General features: G+C 36.9%; 1 protein-coding gene and 1 pseudogene across 1 annotated transcript in view; one reads left to right on the top strand and one right to left on the bottom strand.

The window, feature by feature from the left end:
* Positions 1 to 670: 670 nt before the first annotated feature.
* The window catches only part of Synj2bp (synaptojanin 2 binding protein), a 35457-nt gene continuing 16570 nt past the window's right edge, over positions 671 to 19557 (bottom strand). The window contains exons 2-4 of the mRNA XM_057782260.1: positions 16028 to 16164; positions 8071 to 8166; positions 671 to 5859 (exon numbers count right to left, since the gene is read on the bottom strand). Coding sequence (XP_057638243.1) covers positions 5719 to 5859; positions 8071 to 8166; positions 16028 to 16164 — 374 coding nt within the window. The 3' untranslated portion in view covers positions 671 to 5718. The remainder of the gene's footprint in view (positions 5860 to 8070; positions 8167 to 16027; positions 16165 to 19557) is intronic.
* LOC130883232 (small nucleolar RNA SNORA40) lies at positions 4963 to 5078 on the top strand (annotated as a pseudogene).

Here is a 19557-nt window from a genome sequence, read left to right as displayed (position 1 = left end):
TGTAACAGCATGATTGGATCAAATTAATTATATATAAGCTTTCATTTTCTAAAGTACTTCAAGATTACAGGAGCCCTCACTGGTTTGAAATAAACTACCAGATCTGTTAACTGAACAGCTATACATCTGGGGCAAGTTATTTTCTTTAAACACCAAGCTATTTTATCTATACAGATGAGACTATTTGTGTACTGCCTGGAATTTTGAAAATCTGATATGAAGAAATGGCAGCAAAATATAGCATCTAGCACCTGGAAAGTAGAGCCATAGTGTTCTGAAAGTCAGATTGCCTGGCTTTAAATCCTAGCAGACACTTAGTTTCTGTGTAAGCTGAGTAAGTTTCTTGCCCTCTTTATGCCTAGTTCATCTCATCATAAAAAGAACATAACAACAGCCACTCTTTTTTTTTAAGCTTTAGTGAAATGTTAAGGGCTTCAGATAATACCTGCAACACTGGTGAGCACGCAATAATTGTTAAGCACCTCTATTCACAGTGCTGAGTTCTAGTGTTTAACCCATTCTGTCAAAAGTAAGCCTCAAATTTAGGTATCTTTCCTCTTCCCATTATCCCATCAGAGTTGTTGGTTTAAAGTGACAGAAAAATAAGGACATGGTCATTTAATAGTCTCCAAAAGAAAAAAAATCAAAGACCATAGATACTCAAGCAAGTTCAACAGGTCTTTATTGAATGTCATAGTTCAATAGGCAAATCTGGATGCACTGGTATTGAACAGTGAGGCTGAAACCAGCATAACATCAGATCTGTGGTGAATCTTCCTAGTTAATGTAATTTTATGCCTACTTGTTTTCCAAGTAGCTCTCAGGCATCTAACCTGTGAAACAGCTGCTGTTTACATTTGGAGACGCAAGGGGGACATAAGAATCAGAGCAGAAAGGAAACAACATAAGGCATTTCAGGAAAATAATTTTTCAAGAACTGAATAGCCTGTAAGGTATACAAGTATCCAGTAATAATAATTCAAATTTGCATTGGAGACATAGAAGTAAAACAAAACCAGGATTTAATCTGTCTTCATTTGCAAATCTATGAACTATGAAAAGGATCATTCCATTTTCCTGTGACTAGTCAATATATTTATATAGTTCTTTTGTATATCAATTCGCTGATTAATAACAAAATTGCGTTTGAAAACCTACATCGGTCTTCTTCTCTTCCTTTCTCCTCTGTTAAAATGGAACATAACAATGAGAGAATTTACAGCCACAGGTATTAGTGTTTATTGGAGCTAGATTCCTTATACCAATAGTGCTTTCTGCTACCAATTTTTATAGAATCAAGTGCATCAGGTAAACGGTCACATGCTTTGTATTCCATATATAGATATCAACGCAAGAGTCAATGGCAGTTTACAATCTGGTTCCCAGTGGGCAGAATTCTTTAAAATACTGTTGTCTCCCTGCCCCCCATGGCATCCCTTAATCATAACTTCACTGTAGGCTGTGAGAGCTATTCTCACAAAAAGATTTGCAGTTAAAAGAAACACAAAAAAAGGCTTAGCCTGGGTTAACAGCCAACCCTTAAACTACCGGGAAAGGTAGAGAGCTTAAGAAATCAATGTGTGTACTTCTCAGTGACATTAGATTTAACACCAAGACCACCTGCTTACAGATGCGGGGCTATTTCACTTTAGTGACTGAATTTTATGTACTTCTGCACTGGGGTTGATAGTTATCACTGAATGAAGAAAAAAATCTTTATCAAAGATGTTTTCTACTAAAAGTGGGTAGAATAAAATATTTATTGACCACACACACACAGACACACCCTCTCTCACAGAGCTGACCTCCAGCTCACAGAAATCTGCCTGCTTCTGCCTCCTAAAATGATGGGATTAAAAACAAGGACCATCATGCTTGGCCTCTAAATATATTTTAATTGTTTAGTTGCACAATAAAAACAAAAGTACCACCAACAGCCTATATCTGATTGTAAACTACTGAAATTAAGACAACACGTGATTGGTTTTCTCGGATTGTTCAATATACTCTCCCATTCCAATCTTGATGTCTTCAGTTCTCTTTAGCTGTCTATTAATTCGTTTGGTCTTTATTGAAAGTTCAATGAGAAAAGTCAGAAGCAAAATGAGATTTTAAAATAAAGTCTTTTATGTATCCTTGTAGTGGAGACCAAACATTAACTTTTCTCACTTCCAATACAAATTTTATCCATGAGTCTTTTAGATTGACTCGCCTATGATTTGGTTCTTATTGGCTGCACAAATGTACGAGAGGTTGATAGGTCTGAGCACACAGGAGTAAACAATGTACCCTTCTTACTCCACTGCTCAGAGTTGGGCTCCGAACTTAGGCAAGTTGTTGATTCTGGCTAGAGCCTCGTCTGCAGGTGATCTGATAATTTAAATGCCATGGAACATTTCCAATAGAGGCTGCACATTTTAGCCACCTGATGAAACATTTTGTTGTTATACAAGTCCTAGTCCCAGAGGTCCTTATTTAATGTGGGCTGGCCAGCTGTCCAAGTGATTCTAACCAGAGAACAGCTCCTGAGAGTGGTGAATCTCAAGTTTCAGCATTAGTCAGTTACTCGGAAGGACAGAGTTCTGGTTGCCATGCTCATTTCACTCCATAAGTATGGGATGATGCCCAAGAATCTGCAGGGAATACTGATGCTTTTGTCCAGAGACCTTGCTTTGAGAACTGTTAGCAAAGAAATATTTACTGACATTGTCATCCAAAGTTCCAAGTTTAAATTTTAATTCTATAACCACCTGTATGATCTTAGGAAAATAATTTATTCTCTCATTCTTAGTCTCTTTATAGCAAGATGTGCATCTCAAGTTAAAATTTAGTGTAGTCCTTGGCACAGACTGTAATTACAAATACTATTTTTATCTGTTGCCTGTGGCTAGAAGGTACAATTAATTACATGAATCTACTCACAAGTAAAATGCAGGAAAAGGAAACAGGAACAACTGAAGCAAACAGTATCTATTAGAATTACAAATAAAACACAATGATAAATACAAGAAATACTTTAAGTATACCGATGATCAGTTTTCAAAACTTTAAACACTATAATTTATGTGGCAGGAGCATCAAACATAGTCTATGAGGTGGTAGGAATACGAAGAGTCAGTCTAGAGGAGCATAAATTGTTTATACTCTATAATGGGTTTACATCCCATCTATGCTAATTTTAGTTTTCATACAACAAAAAGTGAAATACTAAAATATTTGCCTAAATCTTAAATGTTTTGGTCAGGTGCTGTTTATTTCCCAATGAGACGCAAGTGTATCAGAATCCCTATCAAGCACAGTAACACTCCTACCAATGATGGTTTTATTTACATGTCTCAACACACAACAGTTTTCTATCTTCCTTGCCATCTGTTTCACTTTGTATGTGTGAATCTTTCAAGAATCAATTTAAAACCCTGAGGTGAACACTAGAGGTAAGTAAGCCCATGTAAGAGCTGTTACACATGCCACCAAATACGAGGACACCAGACATTGGTCCTCCACAGTGGTGCTGGTTGTGACAAGAACTATAGCATGGTTTTGCGTCTTCAGTGGGACTTCCAGTAACTCCTGCTACTAAATCAATTTCAAAAGTCCTGAATGGCTTAGCTCTATGAAGACTGTTTAAAGCCAATCTCTCCCTGTATCAACAGTTTGCCCAGAGGCAAAGTCTCATCAGACTTTGAAGACTTTCCTTTCCATTCTCCTCTGACACCATTATACCACAGCTTTCCTTTTCTGAATTCCTTAAAACACCTGTTGACCATCTTTGTTGTCACACTGTTTCCATAACATTTCTTTTCATACTGGTTTAATTTACTATTCAAACTGATAGACTCTTTTCAACTATTTATGAACGCTCTTATTACATGGTTAGCATCTAAAGATCCTTAACCGTCCCTTCCTCCATGGAACGCTCTAATTCTCAGGAGCTATTCTCTTCTGTTGTCTACAATATAAACAACTCACACTACTCTCTTCCTAGAGTAACCACAATGCCTTCAGATGCAGTGAAAAGGAAGTTCATTTCCCTTTTTTGTAAAGGTGTCTTGACAAAGCTAATGCACAACTAATACTTGTTAAGTAGTTGCTAGATTGCCAGAAAAACTCAAAACAACAGTCTGGCCAATATATTTAGAATACAGAAATTATTTTGTTATAAATTAGGCATGGTTCAACTACTCTTGGTACTCTAAAACCAATTTAGATACTCCATGAACAGGATGGTTCCTCCTAAGCAATACCCCTGCTATTCTCTGGCACCATTCATTCCTATTCCATTCTCAGACTTTCCTCAGGAACACTCACCAAATATCCTTGCCCCCTCTACCAAACAAACAAAACTTATTCCTTCCCCTTCTCTGAAAAATGGTCCATTAACTTATTAAAATCAAAACTAGTGTTTTAGAGCTTTGGGGGGAAAAATAAATAAAAACAATTCAAGTCTTCTTTCCTTAACTCAATCAGAAGCAAGATTTCAGGTCTATCCTACCGGGAAGGCAGTTCTTCCCTAAGGTTTTGCCTGATACTAGAAACTGAAAACTGTTAAGTAACCTCGAGGGTTCAATTGCTATCTTGAGGCATTATCTCTTTTTTCAGTTGTATATCAAGACAACTTTGGGCTCTTCTGGTTCATTTGGCCCTACTGCTGCCCATATCTATCCCAGCTGATCCTTCAACAGCACTGTAGAACACCAACTAGAATAGGTCAGAGATTGCTGGGACTTACCTTTATACCTCAAAGTCTCTTGAACAGATTGACTTGAGCAGAGCTGTTTATTACAATTTACATCACCATACCTACGGTGTAACACTGTTCTTCTACAGTTTTCAATTAACTGCTTCAGTTATTATTTTCCTAATGCCACTGATTGAATATTCTCTTTTAAAGATAATTTTCCCATCCCCATTATACATGTTCTGCAAAAAGCTGTTCAAGTTCTTCAGTTATAATTATCCCTTAGCACTGTGTATGTTTTTAATTTGTGGACAAAGACAGACAAGTGTAAAAGTAAGTTCTCTTTACAATCCAGAACTCATTTTTCAATATGAGTCTTGATTATATATGAAGGATGATAATCCTCTAGTCCCCAAGAAATTGTCCATTAGAAACTCAGGAACCAGTATGGTTTTCTAACCTCTTATAAGGCATCAATGTTATGCTATCATATATGCATATGTCTATTACTCTATGTGTTTTCTTTTGGAAGAAAGTTAAAAAAATAAAAAAAAAAACTTCATTCACCTGTGTCCAATATAGGCATTTAGGTAGAGTTACAAATTAAAGATCACAAACATTTTCCCAGAAAAAGCATTAAAAGAAAAAGAAAAAAAGAAAAATTGGCTCCTCTTTTCATGTAGCACAGCTAGCCTTCAAAGCACGCCAGCTAAGAAAAAGGTGTCATCCATGGCAACAGGAAGACTGAGCTTTTCCTCTTTGGGTGATAGCTGAATTTTTATTGGCAGTTCTAGTAAAATATGTAACTTTTCATTCATTCTTAGCAAGGCTTTCCCCTCCCACCCCCAGTTTTTCTTCAAATAAAACCTTTTCTCTCCCACTAGAATTTGAAGTCTTGGCAAGTTTGAACAGCAAGGTTTTGGGGGGTAATCAGTCACTTTAAATCATGTGTTGGCTAGAGAAGAAAGGATATGGGAGAATGGTAGGGAAGGCAAGTAAGAGAAATAGTTCATTGGACACAATGGAAGACAGCAAGTATTTCAAAGCTGTTTTCGGTATCTCACGAAGGCCCAAACTGCAACCATGGTGAGGGCAAACACTGGTAGCAGCACCACAGCTACAGGAATACCACCTGGTTCTCCTTCACCTCGATGTACTATAGGTCCATTCTGCACCGGTAACTGAAAAGGAAGAAGAAATATTAACTCTGACTACGGCGTATGCCACAACTAAAAGATCCATGTTGACAATTACCTGGAGATGTAGTCTATACCACCCAAAGCTATAGACACCACACAGCCTAACAAGAGCTCTTATCCTAAAGGATGCATCACTTTCACGGATACTCTAAGAAGAAAACAGTTCTGATAGTGAAGCATAACCTTGCTTGGCACTGACTTAATGGAACCTCACAGGATAAAGTAAAGCATATCTGTTTCTATAATGCCTCTATTGCTATATATGCTTCCTATCAGGAAAATGAAGGGATGAGATGAAGCCTGTGATCAATCAGGACATCTGGATACTGCTGGGCAGGATGAGGGAAAGGAAGGAAGACTTCTTTCTGGAATATCAGTCATTAGAATATAGTAAGAGCAGATCCAGACAGTAGCAACACAGCTGCAATGTCATTACTTGGAAATGCTTTACAGCATCCAAGTTACCCCCTTGTTCCTGAGATGGGGTCTTGTCATTCATGCCTAAGTTTGCAATGCTAGTCACAGATAAAGGTAGAATCTATGTGGAGTAGACATTAAAGACTCAAGAGATAAATAAACTATATCCTAGTCATTATCAGCTCCTATTCCCTCAAGAATTTCCTTTTATAGCTAGATTGTCTTTCTTCATTCCAGTCCTGTTTTACAGGGGTAGCCATTCTTAACAATTTTTTTGATAGTTAACTTGCAATAACTATAATACCATCTTATTTCAGTTAGACCTAACCACCTACAGCCCATGAAACCCTAACTGAAACCTTCAACTGAAGAGCAAGACTGCACAAACTATCTTCTGACTTACTCTACCACTTATTTCTTCCTGAGAAGACATGCTCACTAAAGACATGGTTTTCAGGGTTAGGTAAATTTTCGACCAATAGAGCTTGTTGTATTCTAAGTTATTTATGGATGTTTCCTGAAGTGAACACTGAAAATAAATTCCCAGACCTTCAAAGGGAACCCTTATCTTATCTGAAATAAATGCCTATCATTTATATGCCTACATGAATTCTCCCATGTTTTAGAAACAGTGACAAGCCATGGCAAAAGCAGATGCTGACCAATACTGTCTCTATCAACCTGATTTTTTAATCTATCACACCCACATTCTGTTTGCAACTCTGGTTGTTTCTTGGATAGCTTCATGTTTTGTCTTTCTTATTTTTCTTTAGTTTTTGTTTTCCTTAAGACAGAGTCTCACCATGTAGTTCAAGTTAGCTTCTGCTTTCCCCAGTTCTTTTCTAGCTCCTTTTAATCTTCTTCAGTCTCTGAACACTCACTTGGCTTCTTAGCAAACAATACACCAATTTTAAAAAAAATCATAGGCACATTGAACTTGGGTTATAGATGAACTCAGAAATTCTTGCTGTTGTGGGAAGAACTCAGACGACTTTCCTATCATCCAAATTATAAAACACCAGGAAATAAGAAGCAGATGTAGATTGGTTGTGGCACACACCTTCAATCCCAGCACTCAGGATCTCTGTGAGTTTGAGGCCAACTTGATCTACAGAGTAAGTTCCAGGACACCCAAGGCTACACAAAGAAACCCTGCGTTAATAAATCCCCCCCCCCAAAAAAAAAGAAAAAAAAAAGAAGAGAGAGAGAGAGAGAGAGAGAGAGAGAGAGAGAGAAGGAGGGAGGAAAGATGGGTGGGTGGGTGGATGGACAGAAGGAAGGCAGGAAGGGAAGGAGGGAAGGAGAGAGGGAGACAAGGATAGGGAGAGAGAGAGAGCAGATGTAAGGATTCTCAATTCCATTTCCCTTTTCTTAAGAGTTGCCCTTCAAGTTACACTTGGGTCTCAGTCAATGTGGTCATGGAAAGAGAAGCCTTATAATGGGAGACAGAAAACATAACCTTTGCAGTCATAAACAAGAGTTTTCAAGGGTACACAAATTGTGCTTTCCCTAAGAAAAAGTAAAAGTGGTTCTACTGTCTTTCCATTTTGAATTGATTAAACTTTATTTTTTTAAAATTGTAGGACCTGGGTTATAAGTATAGTGTTATATACTTCTACTGATGCCAAAGGACTCTGGCATATGCTAGACAAACCCTACAAACCAGTAATAGAAAAAGAGAGAAATAAACAGACTTTGAAAATTACATCCACAAGCTTATTCACAAATGCAGTGAGAAAGCCTACTGTCCCATATCTGGCTGCTAATGATACCTACCCTATGCTGTACTCTCAGGGACACAGCATATCCCGCATTACGAAAAAGGTCTACAGCATCCTGGTGTAGCAGGTTCTTTAGGTCTTGGCCATTTACCTTTCAAAAACAGCAAGAAAGAGAAGTAAGAAAGGCAAAGGACTAAGTCTCTTAAGTGAACAATTTACATACATACATAAATAAAGGCAATCAAACCTTTATTTATTGAAAATAAAACTTTCGGGGAAAATCCCAAGAGCTAGGAGTCTGGGCTAAGTTACTGAACACTCAGGAGGAAGTTTCTTCATTTTCAAAGTTACATTTTCCTATAACTTAGGATCCATGAACCATCTGGAATAAGCCCGGATTTAAACAGATTTGTTTCCTCTTCCTTCTGAGCTTCTGTGCTTATCTTGTTTGGAAGTATTGGCTCCTGTCACGGTGTTGCATACCACCTGTGGATATTCATTTCTATACTGCTACATGAGGAATCTTCTAAGTTATCCTTTATCCTTTATATTCCTAATCCTCAACATTCCTAGCTTCAGCCCTGGAAACCTAATTCTATGTCCCCAAATTTATTTTGATATTGTGTAAATTTGCTCTAGCCTATTCTAGTGGGCTCATTTTATTGTGAAAAAATTTCCATTGGTTCCATGTATAGTCCTGTCCTCAAATTTACAAAGTATTTCTCTAACAATACAGACCTTTACTAATCACTTGAATGTAGGTCATTCCTAGTACACAGAGGTGACAAATGTGAGGCCCTCGTATTCTTTTTGGTATCAGGAGTCACAAGTGGTACCTATAGTGCGTTCAGCAACGCAACACATCCCTCTTTGTGCAAGACTACAAATTTTTATACGTTACCGTCACTGCTAACAGCACTAGCAGTAAGAGTATTTAGTACATTTAGGAGATTCTGTGCTTTGTATTTAATTCCTACAGTTACCCTGTGAGTTTGACCGCATGTTTATATTGACTTTTGTTGATGCAGTAACTGACACATAGAGAGATCATGAGTGTAGAAGCTAGGGCTAGAGATTTTAAATAATGGAATGAAGAAGTTCCCTTGCATTTCACTGTTCTTTGAATGTTTCTATTTTTCCACTCTGACTTGCCAGCTGCCCCTTAGGTGAAGCTATTTACATTTCTACTCTTCCCATCATCTCATCACAGACTCAGGTTAGGTGTTAGACAGAATGAGTTGGTCAAAAGGGCAGAGAGACAGATGAAGTTTGTGCAGAGTTCTCATTTGTTGGGAGTCTAGGAAAAATTCAGTGGGGAATCTTATGCACATGTTCTGGTCAGATCTAAGTTACTGAGAAGCAGTCATGAAGCTTGAGAAACATTAGTAAGTGGGTAAATCTCCTGTTCGCAGTGAGACAGAGTCATCACCAGAAGAGTGGTCAGAGGCAGCAATAGTGAGAATACACAGAGAAGAGTCTACTTACCCTACAGAAATCCATCTCGGTGTTGTCTTGAATCACCAGCCCTATCAAAATCTAATGTCTTCTTTCTCTAACAGATTTATATTGTTCCTTCAACTCTTAAGTCTTGCTAGTATCTTTGATATGTGAAACTACCAATACTTTCATTTTACAGACTGGATATTTTCACTTATTTCTTTAGTTACCAATTGAGACAATTTCAGACATCAGCACTAGACATATTAGACATATAATATATCCAACTCTAAAAATCCTGAGCACAATTTCTACTCTTCATAGTTTTGTTCCTCCATTAGATTTCCTCTTTCCTGTTATCAGTGCTTTTAACCTCTTCATATTTTAGCTGTATTTTACCTATCTAGGATTTTGGCTTTAATTTCAACAAAGCATCTCATAAATTATTGGAGTCTCTTGTCCTGGCTTCCTGACATCTTTCCAGTCCTGGGAATACACTGTATCTACATTCCTTGTCATCATTCATTTGAATAGCCCCAGAGAAATGCATAGTCACACTCTGTACACAGATGCAAGTTAGCTGCTATAGCTTATCCTTAAGACCCTTCTATTCATCAAGCAAACTCATTAATAAATACTCATCAATATCTTGCTGTACATTTTTCCATTAGCCTAATCCTGATTCACCTCAGCAGATTCCTTTGCTTCATCCTTTGTGAGATTACTGAAGGCAGTTCGCTCTTTCCCTTTTATCTTCTCCCTCCAATTTTTATATTCTCTTGTTGTTCCTTTCCCCTAATCTCTAATTAAGTCTGTTTTATTTATCAAGAATAATCCATTTACTATGTTGGTGTAGGAGGTTATTCTGTTCATGTGGTTTTTTTTTTTTTTTTTCATTGATTCATGAATAAAGAAACTGCTTTGGACCTGATAGGGCAGAACTTAGGTAGGCGGAGAAGACAGAACTGAATGCTGGGAAGAAGAGCAGAGTAGGAGAAGCCATGGATCCTCTGCCTGAGATGGACACTGGTTAGAATCTCTGGTAAGTCACAGCCACATGGCGATACACAGATTAATGGAGATGGGTTAAACTAATATATAAGAGTTAGCCAATAAGAAGTTAGAGCTAATGGCCAAGCAGTGTTTTTAATTAATACTTTCTGTGTGGTTATTTCAGGTGTAAGCTAGCCGGGCAGCAAGGACAAACAAGGGGCCCCCTCTCCTTACAACACTATGTCTTTAAGAACTCTTCTGATTACATCTTTTGCTGCTCCTTCTCAACAAAAGCCACTATCCTCTATAAAGGAAACAATGCACAAATATGCTACATCCTTCCTCTCTTCTTCCTTCCCATGCAAAATTGCTGAAAAAACTGCAAGGCTAGAGAGATAACTCTTGGCCAAGAGCACTGGCTGCTCTTCCAAAAACCCTGGGTTCAGTTCCCAGCACCATGGCAGCTCACAATCATCTGTAACCCCAGTTTCAGGGGATAGGATGCCTTCATTTGGCCTCTGCAGGCACCAGGAATACATGATACATTTATAAACACAGGTAAAACACCGTGCACATTTAAAAAATTGCTTGCATGTACTGTATGTACTACCTCTGCATCCATTAACTATTTATTACTTTCATATAAAAAGTGAAACAAAATGCTCTCCTGAAGACCAGATGGGACTTCAAATAGATCTCTTACCACCTTCTCATAGCCTGTAGACTGTCTCCTTTTGTAATCATCTCCTATGTTAGATGATGAATACTTAGCTCTCTTTATTTTCTTTTTCTTGCTCTCTCTCTCTCTCTCTCTCTCTCTCTCTCTCTCTCTCTCTAAAATTCTGATTGCTAACTATATTTTCTTTCTGAATTTTTTTCCATGGGCATCTTTCACCATTTGCACCATATCCTCCAAAATAACTTTACTTACTCCTTGGGATCTGCAATGTCCTGCTGGATGCTGATACTTAGATACTCTGGTAGAATCCAATTCAGTATGTCCAAAGTTCCTTTAACTTCCCACAAAAGCAGACTATCCTAACTTTCCTCTTGATGACATTCCTATTGCTTCATTCAAATGTATAGTTTTTAAACACTCTAATCGGTTAATCAGCACATATAATATATGTCTTGTAGCCTAACACCATGTCTTTATGCTATTTTCTCTTCTATGGCTGCCAATTTAGGTTGTGGATACTTAGCTGAATTATAGGGACTGTCTTTTATGATTTACTTTCCACATTTTCCCCCCATTCCTACCTTAAATGCTGTCTCACAATCTGCTTTCCTACAGTACAATTCTGTTAATAACTATTGTACTATTCAAGACATAAAATGAACCTGGTAAATAAGAAAAACATGTGCTCTTGACTTACTACACTAGTGTGAGAAGTTCTCTATCACATCTGTTTAGTCTCTCACTCACTTCTTTCTATATGTGATTAACCTCCATCCAATTAACACTACAAAATGTAGCTGACTAATGACCCAATCTGTCACCATTTGACTTTAATAGGGGGTTGGTTAAAATGGAGCATTCATGTTGGTAGTATGTAAGAACCAGCTACATCACCATGAACTTCATAAGAATATTAAGTTCTCTGACTGCTCCTTTCATTCAGGCATACAGGAGAAATTAGAAACTTAATTATACCTTTTCTTTACCAGGAAGAATATCCTCACAGCTTTCAGTAGTATCGAACTGTTCTTACCAACACACACACAATAAACAATGGATGAGGCCTGTCAAGTTCTCATTCAACTCCAGATTCATTATGAACACCTATTTCTGTTTCATTCACAGCATAAGTGATTTTTTTTTAAAAAAAAAGTGTTTACATTGCTTAGTTAAATTTTTATTATCTTTTGGTATAAGCCATATGTCGTGGCCATAGAAAATTAAATTCCATGGCTGGGGAGATGGCTCAGAGGTTAAGAGCACTGATAGCTCTTCCAGAAGTCCTGAGTTCAATTCCCGGCAACCACATGGTGGCTCACAACCATCTATAATGAGATCTGGTGCCCTCTTCTGGCATGCAGGCAGAAGACTGTATACATAATAAATCTTAAAAAAGAAAAAAGAAAATTAAGTTCCATTTCTTATGAGAAAAGAAGAAACTGCACAATAAATACATCAAGCAGTTTTTCCATTCCAGAAAAGAAGAAACCAAGAAAACATATGGAGGATGTTTAGGAAGAATGAGAAGAGTATATTAAGAGTATAATAACTCACAGGAAATTTACAATTAACGACTCTATTCATTATCTACAATGGGTATGTGCTCTATTAAAGGAACAGAGTTTTAGTTTGATAACTTAGGAAATGTTAGAAAACCACAGAGCATGTTTTACAACACAGGAAGTATTCCACAGAAATAGAAAACCCCATAAACAAACAAACAAACTGAAAGGGTTGAAGAGATGTAGCGAAACACTTACCTAGCATGTACAAGGCCCTGCATCCAATCACTAGAACCACAAAATAAGTATCTAATAAAGTAAGCTAATAATTTAGCAACATTTTTCTAGCTACATCATAGCCAATAACAAATGAAAACTTAAGGAACTAGGGATGAAGAAAGTTTAATAGATGGAACTTTTTAAAAGTAATAGCCTACAAGGTTCACTTTAGAGAAGACAGAGGCTACCATGGCCTGGTAAGCAACAGAGACTATCTGCATCGTTTTTGTTTGTTTGGCTGTTTTGTTTTGTTTTGAAACAGGATTTCTCTGTGCAGATCTGATTGTTCTGGAATTCACTCTGTAGACCAGGCTGGTCTTAAACTCAGAGAGATCCGCCTACCTCTGCCTCTTGCGTGCTGGGATTTAAAGGTTGGTTATACCATTAATTCTATCCTTGATACAAAGGTTTATTTCAGTTCTTTTATAAACCCATCCTATCATCTACTAGCTATTCACTACGTAACTAACTTCCTTTTCAGAGTAGTTAATCTTACTTATGCATGTATCTTTTAGGAAGACAATAGAGTACTAATGTTAGTATTAGTTTTAGCAAAGGATCCAAATTCAGATAAATGAAAGTTTTATTTTCCTAACACTAGTTATGTCACTTGTAAACTACCTGACTTCATCAAGCCTCAGTTTTCTTAGCTGCAAAATGGACATAATGATTTATACCTGTTACATATACTCTAATATTAACCAAGATTACACTGAAAGTTATCATTTTGTGCTTAAAAACTGTTCCTAATTCTTTTTTAGATAATCCACCTTTAAGCAAAGCTTTCCAAACAATATACTCTCTTCTTGAGCCCTAAATTAAACCCTATACTTCTCAAGTCTCTCTTCACTCAGAGTATGAATTCTGTGTCAAAACACTAATTATATTGTATATTTAACAACCCACTCACAAATTTTCTTTTCTGTCCTACTACAAAGTTGGTTTGTATTTACAATGTCTTTCTTCTGAGAGTGACAGAATATCTGCTCCTAAATTCTTCATTATTGTTTTTGTAAGAAGGTAATTATCACCATCCCTATCTTGTAGTCTAATATAGAGGAACTAGGAAAAGCTTAGCGGGCTGGCAAACAGTCAGTGAGATGCACCAAAATAATGCTATCCATGGTAATATGTATTGGACACATTCTTAAATTGATTATATAACTTTCATAACTACTTGTCCTGATTTATGTGTATCTCTTTTTTTGAGACAGGATCTTGCTAAGTAATTCACAACTGACTTGAACTCAAAATGTTCCTGCTTCTACCTCTTGAGTATTGGAACTATAAGTGTGTGTCACCATGCCTGGCTGTGCAAGTCTTCCTAAAGAGACATTCAAAATTGAATCAGATCTCTCAAATGTTAAGATGTCAAATAAAAACAGGTTACATTCTCCCTGCCTTCATATGCTACTGCCAAATGAGTTGGACGGCACAGAGGTATCCAATAAGCTGATCTCTAAGAGAACCAATTAACTAAACTCTATGATGGGCAATTTAAAAAAGAAAATTCAAAGCAAAACTATAATACAATCTTTTTAAAGGTTATTCCTGTTCTATGGAAGTTCTAAATCAAGTCTCTGACTTAACTCTTAATCAAATCTTGTCTTGACTATACTTAAATTACTTCAGTCTTTACTGGTTTAGCCCTCTTGCCCTACTCAGTTTGTAAGACAAGCAAGAAATAATTTTCTCTTCTTTAGACCATGGACCATGATCCACAGCACATGTGGAAATGGGGCACTTCTGCCACGAGAAGTTCCATCCTACTTCAAGTTTCTCTTAATTTGAGAACAGCCCTTTGCAGCTAGGTCTAACTCCCAGGAACTCCTGGATAACAACTCACTTTGTCAGTGCTTTTCCATTCTTTATACTAATTACACATATTATTTCCATACAAACAAAGTGAGCAATAGTAGCCCAAAACATTAATTTAAAACAAAATCTATAGCATGATCTAACCTTCCCCATCTCCCACAACTGACAATACAATAACAACACTATAGCCAGTGAGGTAGAGTAGAAATGAAAGAAAGAGCCACAAATAAGAATTTGAAGAGTTTTAAAAGTTTTATTTTTCCTGGATTCTGATTTGCTTTAGGAATATTCAATTTATTCTAAGACTAAAGACCTGGGTGGGGCTAGAAGGATGGCTCAGCAGTTAAAAGCATGTACTGTTCTTTCTGAGGACCTGAGTTAGGTTCCTAGCAACCACATAGGACAGCTCACAATTGCCTGTAACTCTAGCTCCAAGAAGATTCAATACCTCTTGCTTCAATGAACACCAGCACTCATTTATATCCCCCTACACACACACACACACACACACACACACACACACACACACTTGAAATATTTTTTTAAAAAAGGCTAAGGGTCTATGAGCTCACATGACTGACTGTATTTGTTAGTCAACTTTTCTAAACTTGCATGAATTTTCTGATTTGCTCATTTGTTAAGCCTATGTTGAGCACCTGTACTAAGATATGGGAAGTTTAAAAAAATTAATTACAGTCTTTGAGTATATGAAAAATTAGTAAGAGTCATTATTATTATACAATAAGAGACATTAACAGAATGAAATGGGAGCACAACTGACAGATATCCAAACTCTATTTCAATTTTTCATCTTAATTATGGGAAAGAAAGAGCCCTGAATTTAAAGAAGAAACTTAATCCTTACCTTCCTTTTTGAAGTTAAGGCCATTAGTAAGGGCTGACAGTATCCCAAGAAAAGGCACAAATCAGTGTTTTAATCAACAAAAGAGAGGGGATAAAGTGAGCAAGAGAAAGATGAAAACTGTGGGTTTAAATCTCCTTCCTCCAAACCAGCCCTTCATCTCTACTTGCTTTGTGGTTTTTTTTTTTTTGTTTTGTTTTGTTTTTTAAACCAGGGCAAGTAACTTCACATTCTGTTAAATTTGCCTTGTCTGTCAAGCAAGAATAACACTATCCTCCAAGCCCAGTGGTAAAGTTGGAAGACTGATCAATGTTCTTCCCATTCAATGATATAATCTAGGTATTTTCATTTTCAAACAAGCAAGCAGGAAATCTTCCCAAGAAAGGGTCAGAGGAGGTCTAGAGAGCAAAGTATAGCAAAGGGAGCCGAAGCCATTTCTCACCGAGAGGATCTTATCACCCTCCTGGAGCCGCCCATCCCGGGCCGCAGCCCCATCCTCTTTGATGCGGCTGACGTAGATGCCACTGTCGTTGGAGACATACTGTTGATCTGTCCCACCGACGATGTTGAAGCCCAGCCCTGAGAAAAATCATGGAGGAGTGAAGGAGAGGGGGATGAAGAAGAAAGAAAGATTAGAGGAGAAGAAAGGAGAGAAAAATTGTCTAGTGGGGAGGAGAGGCTGACAATTCAGACTGTGAGATAGCTAACACAGTCATTAGCAAAGTCAGTAAGTCATTATCAACAAAGGCCAAAGTACCTAGATTGCTGATTTGAACCAAGCAGTACTAAAAGTACATACACAGTGATCAAAATGACTGGTCAAATATATTGAGCTAGACATAACTTGAGGGATAGGAATGGTGAGTCTTGTAAGATATAAGTGCTCTTGCTTGACATTCAGATGATTCAAATCCTGGTATTCCTATATTAATGTAACAGAGTTAGCTGTGCTCATAAAAATAAGCTTTGTTTTTATAACATTTAGTGAAAAAATGATTGCTAACTGAAGCCTTTTCTTCACATGTTTCTTCTGTCAAGATTTGGGAACACCTGTACATGTTGGAGTTTTGGAAGAAGCAACCTCGGTTGTTTATCTTTTTCTATTTTGTACTGGGGTAGGAGAGTAGTGAAATGGTTGTTAGCAGAAACCTCAGAACTAGAAAAGCAACTGCTTGCTTTACAGGAGAATCAAGTCACCAAATTCACTCTTTTCTTTCTTATCAAGTACAACCAATCACATACCTGCGCACAGTGATAGTAAAGTTTACTCACTGTAGAAAATAATTCCTTACCAATTAGCAGTTGGGTACTTCCCTCCTCCTAGTCCCTGGTAACCACCATTCTATTCTTTGTTTCTCTGAGTTTAATTAGTTTACAAAAGTAAAATATTTCAGTTACAGAAGAAATATGTAGAGATCTGCTGTACAAGATTGTGTCTACCCAAAATAATAATATATGGTATATTTCCAAATTTATTTCAAATATATCTAAGTATCCTCATTATAATAAATATAGAAGGCAAACAAGTTAGCTGGTTAACTAAAATTTTATTTTCATGAACCAACCACCAAGCTGTGACAAGGATTTTGTCCTACAGAAATTATCTGATTTGAGATTTTTAGAACTTACGTAAAAAAGGAAAAAGAGGAGAGAGAGGAAAAGAGAGAAAAGAAATAAGAGAGAAAAAGGAATCTTTCTTCTTTATGTAACTAAAGTGATAATTCTGTGACACAATACAAAGAGAAGGAAGACAGTTGGAAACAATTTAAAAAACAAAAATGTGTTGGTGCAATGAGAAGGAAAAGCCAGTCATCAGTCTCGTAATTATCTCAGTAGAAAATGTACCATTGAAGGGATATATGTGGACTTTTTCTAAAGCTCTTTCCATGGTTAAAATTAAGCTAAGACTCAAAGTACTAACACAGCACTATCAAATCAATCCACAATTTAATAAGAAACATAACTGACAAGGAAAAATCAGGAAGTTTATGATTTAAATAGCATACCTTGTACATAGAGTCTCTGCTACCAGATAGGTTTGTGGGGTTTTGTTGTTGCTGTTGTTGTTGTTTTGCTTGCATTTGGTTGGGGGATTTATGATACACAACACAAAGAACTACTTCTAGAAGACTGTTTTCATATCCCTGAAGCGTAGGGTAGGAAAAACAGGAACTCTAAATTACTTATTTATTTTTTACATAATTCCCTTAATTTAAATTCATGATTGTGGGTTAAGAAGGGAGGGACTGGTAAGGTAGCAGAAACCAGATCATGAAAGGCTGAATTCATAAAGACTTAAAAAGTAACAGGTTTGAGCAAGGGGCTGAGTCCAACCAGTTTCTCTCAATGCTGAAACAAACCACAGGAAAATCTTCCAGTGAAATTCAACATTTTCACTATGGTTTGAGTCTTTCACCAAACAGCTACTATCTTTGAAGATCTTGGGAATGAGGAACAAGTGTTGAGTGGCCAAGTGAAACAGGTTATTTAAAGCTTTAGGAAAGCATCTAACATACAGTAAAAGAAACCTTCCTGAGAGCTATTATGTGAAAGTGCAGTCCACTATTCACCCCAATACCACATCATAGTGGTACACTTATTTACCACATTGCTATTTCTTTTCAAGTGAACTAAACCACTTAAAATGAGAACGCTTAGGTTAACTGAAGACTTTATTCTTCAACCATATTTACAAAAATGAATTCATCTATACCTTAAAACTTTGCAGAAATTATCGACAGTTACCACAGCAGTGAGAAATGACACTAGAGTTCATACTTGGGGCAGGGATAGAGCACTTGTTTAGCATGCTGGGCAATATGCAGCACTACCAATAAACAAACAGATAAAATCCTAACCCTATATATATTTACATAATTCCTTGTCCATTTATTCAATAAAAATCACTGACCTTTGAAGACAGAAAGCTAAACTGTACTAACTGTTAAGTTCTGACTTTAACCACAAACAAATTTATTCATTTCCCTATTTAGATATTGCATAAACCAAAAAAAATTAATTTCAAGTTCAACTCTGTAAATTACTGGATGTGGACTGAAGAAATCAGTTTAACTCTGATTTTCTGTCTTTTCTATAAAATAAAGATTACAAATTCTACCATCTCTCCATCAAAGGTAATTGTTAGATTCCAGTAACAAAATCTGAAAAATTTCTTTGTAAAACATAGTAATTGTTAGACTGGAGAAAGGAACTAAGAGTTTCTGTCAATAAACTAGTGACTGTTAAATTTCTGATTAAGAGTCTGATGGGGCAAGGATTATATGATGTAGACATGAAAAATCTTTTAAAAATAAGAAAACACAGGGATTAAAAAGTCTACCCATCTGTAAGTATAAAACACTTGATTAGAACTCAAATTCACTGAAAGTATGCTTGTAGTTTATTTCCTAGAAATCCCCTTCAAAACCAGTTTTAGGGAGCTGGAGCAATGGCTCAGTGACTAAAAGGACTGGTTGCTTTTCCAGAAGACCTGGTTTATGTTCCAGAAACAACATGGTGGTTCACCACCATCCACAACTCCGCTTCCAGAAGCCCTCTTCTGACTGCTGAAGGCACCAGGCTTGCATGTGGCACACATACATACATACACGCAAAACACAGAGAGAAAGAGAGAACATGCACACACATAAAGATAAAAGATAGATTTTTTTTTTAAATCTATTTATTTATTATGTATACAGTATTCTCAGAATTCTGTCTACATGTTTGCCTGCAGGCCAGAAGAGGGCACCAGATCTCATTACAGATGGTTGTGAATCACCATGTGGTTGCTGGGAACTGAACTCAGGACCTTCAAAAGGGCAGGCAGTGCCCTTAACCACTGAGCCATCTCTCCAGCCCGAAAGATTTTTTTTTTTTTAGCAAAAGTAATATTTAAAACCTGTAGTAATTATCTAGCACATGTATCAATCAACTAGAACAGGTTATCAGCTGAGAACAACTAAAGAGGAT

Source organism: Chionomys nivalis, chromosome 10 (genome assembly GCF_950005125.1).
Source record: "Chionomys nivalis chromosome 10, mChiNiv1.1, whole genome shotgun sequence".
NCBI lineage: Eukaryota > Metazoa > Chordata > Mammalia > Rodentia > Cricetidae > Chionomys > Chionomys nivalis.
Note: the sequence above shows the minus strand (reverse complement) of the source record. Positions and strands in the feature narration are given on the sequence as shown.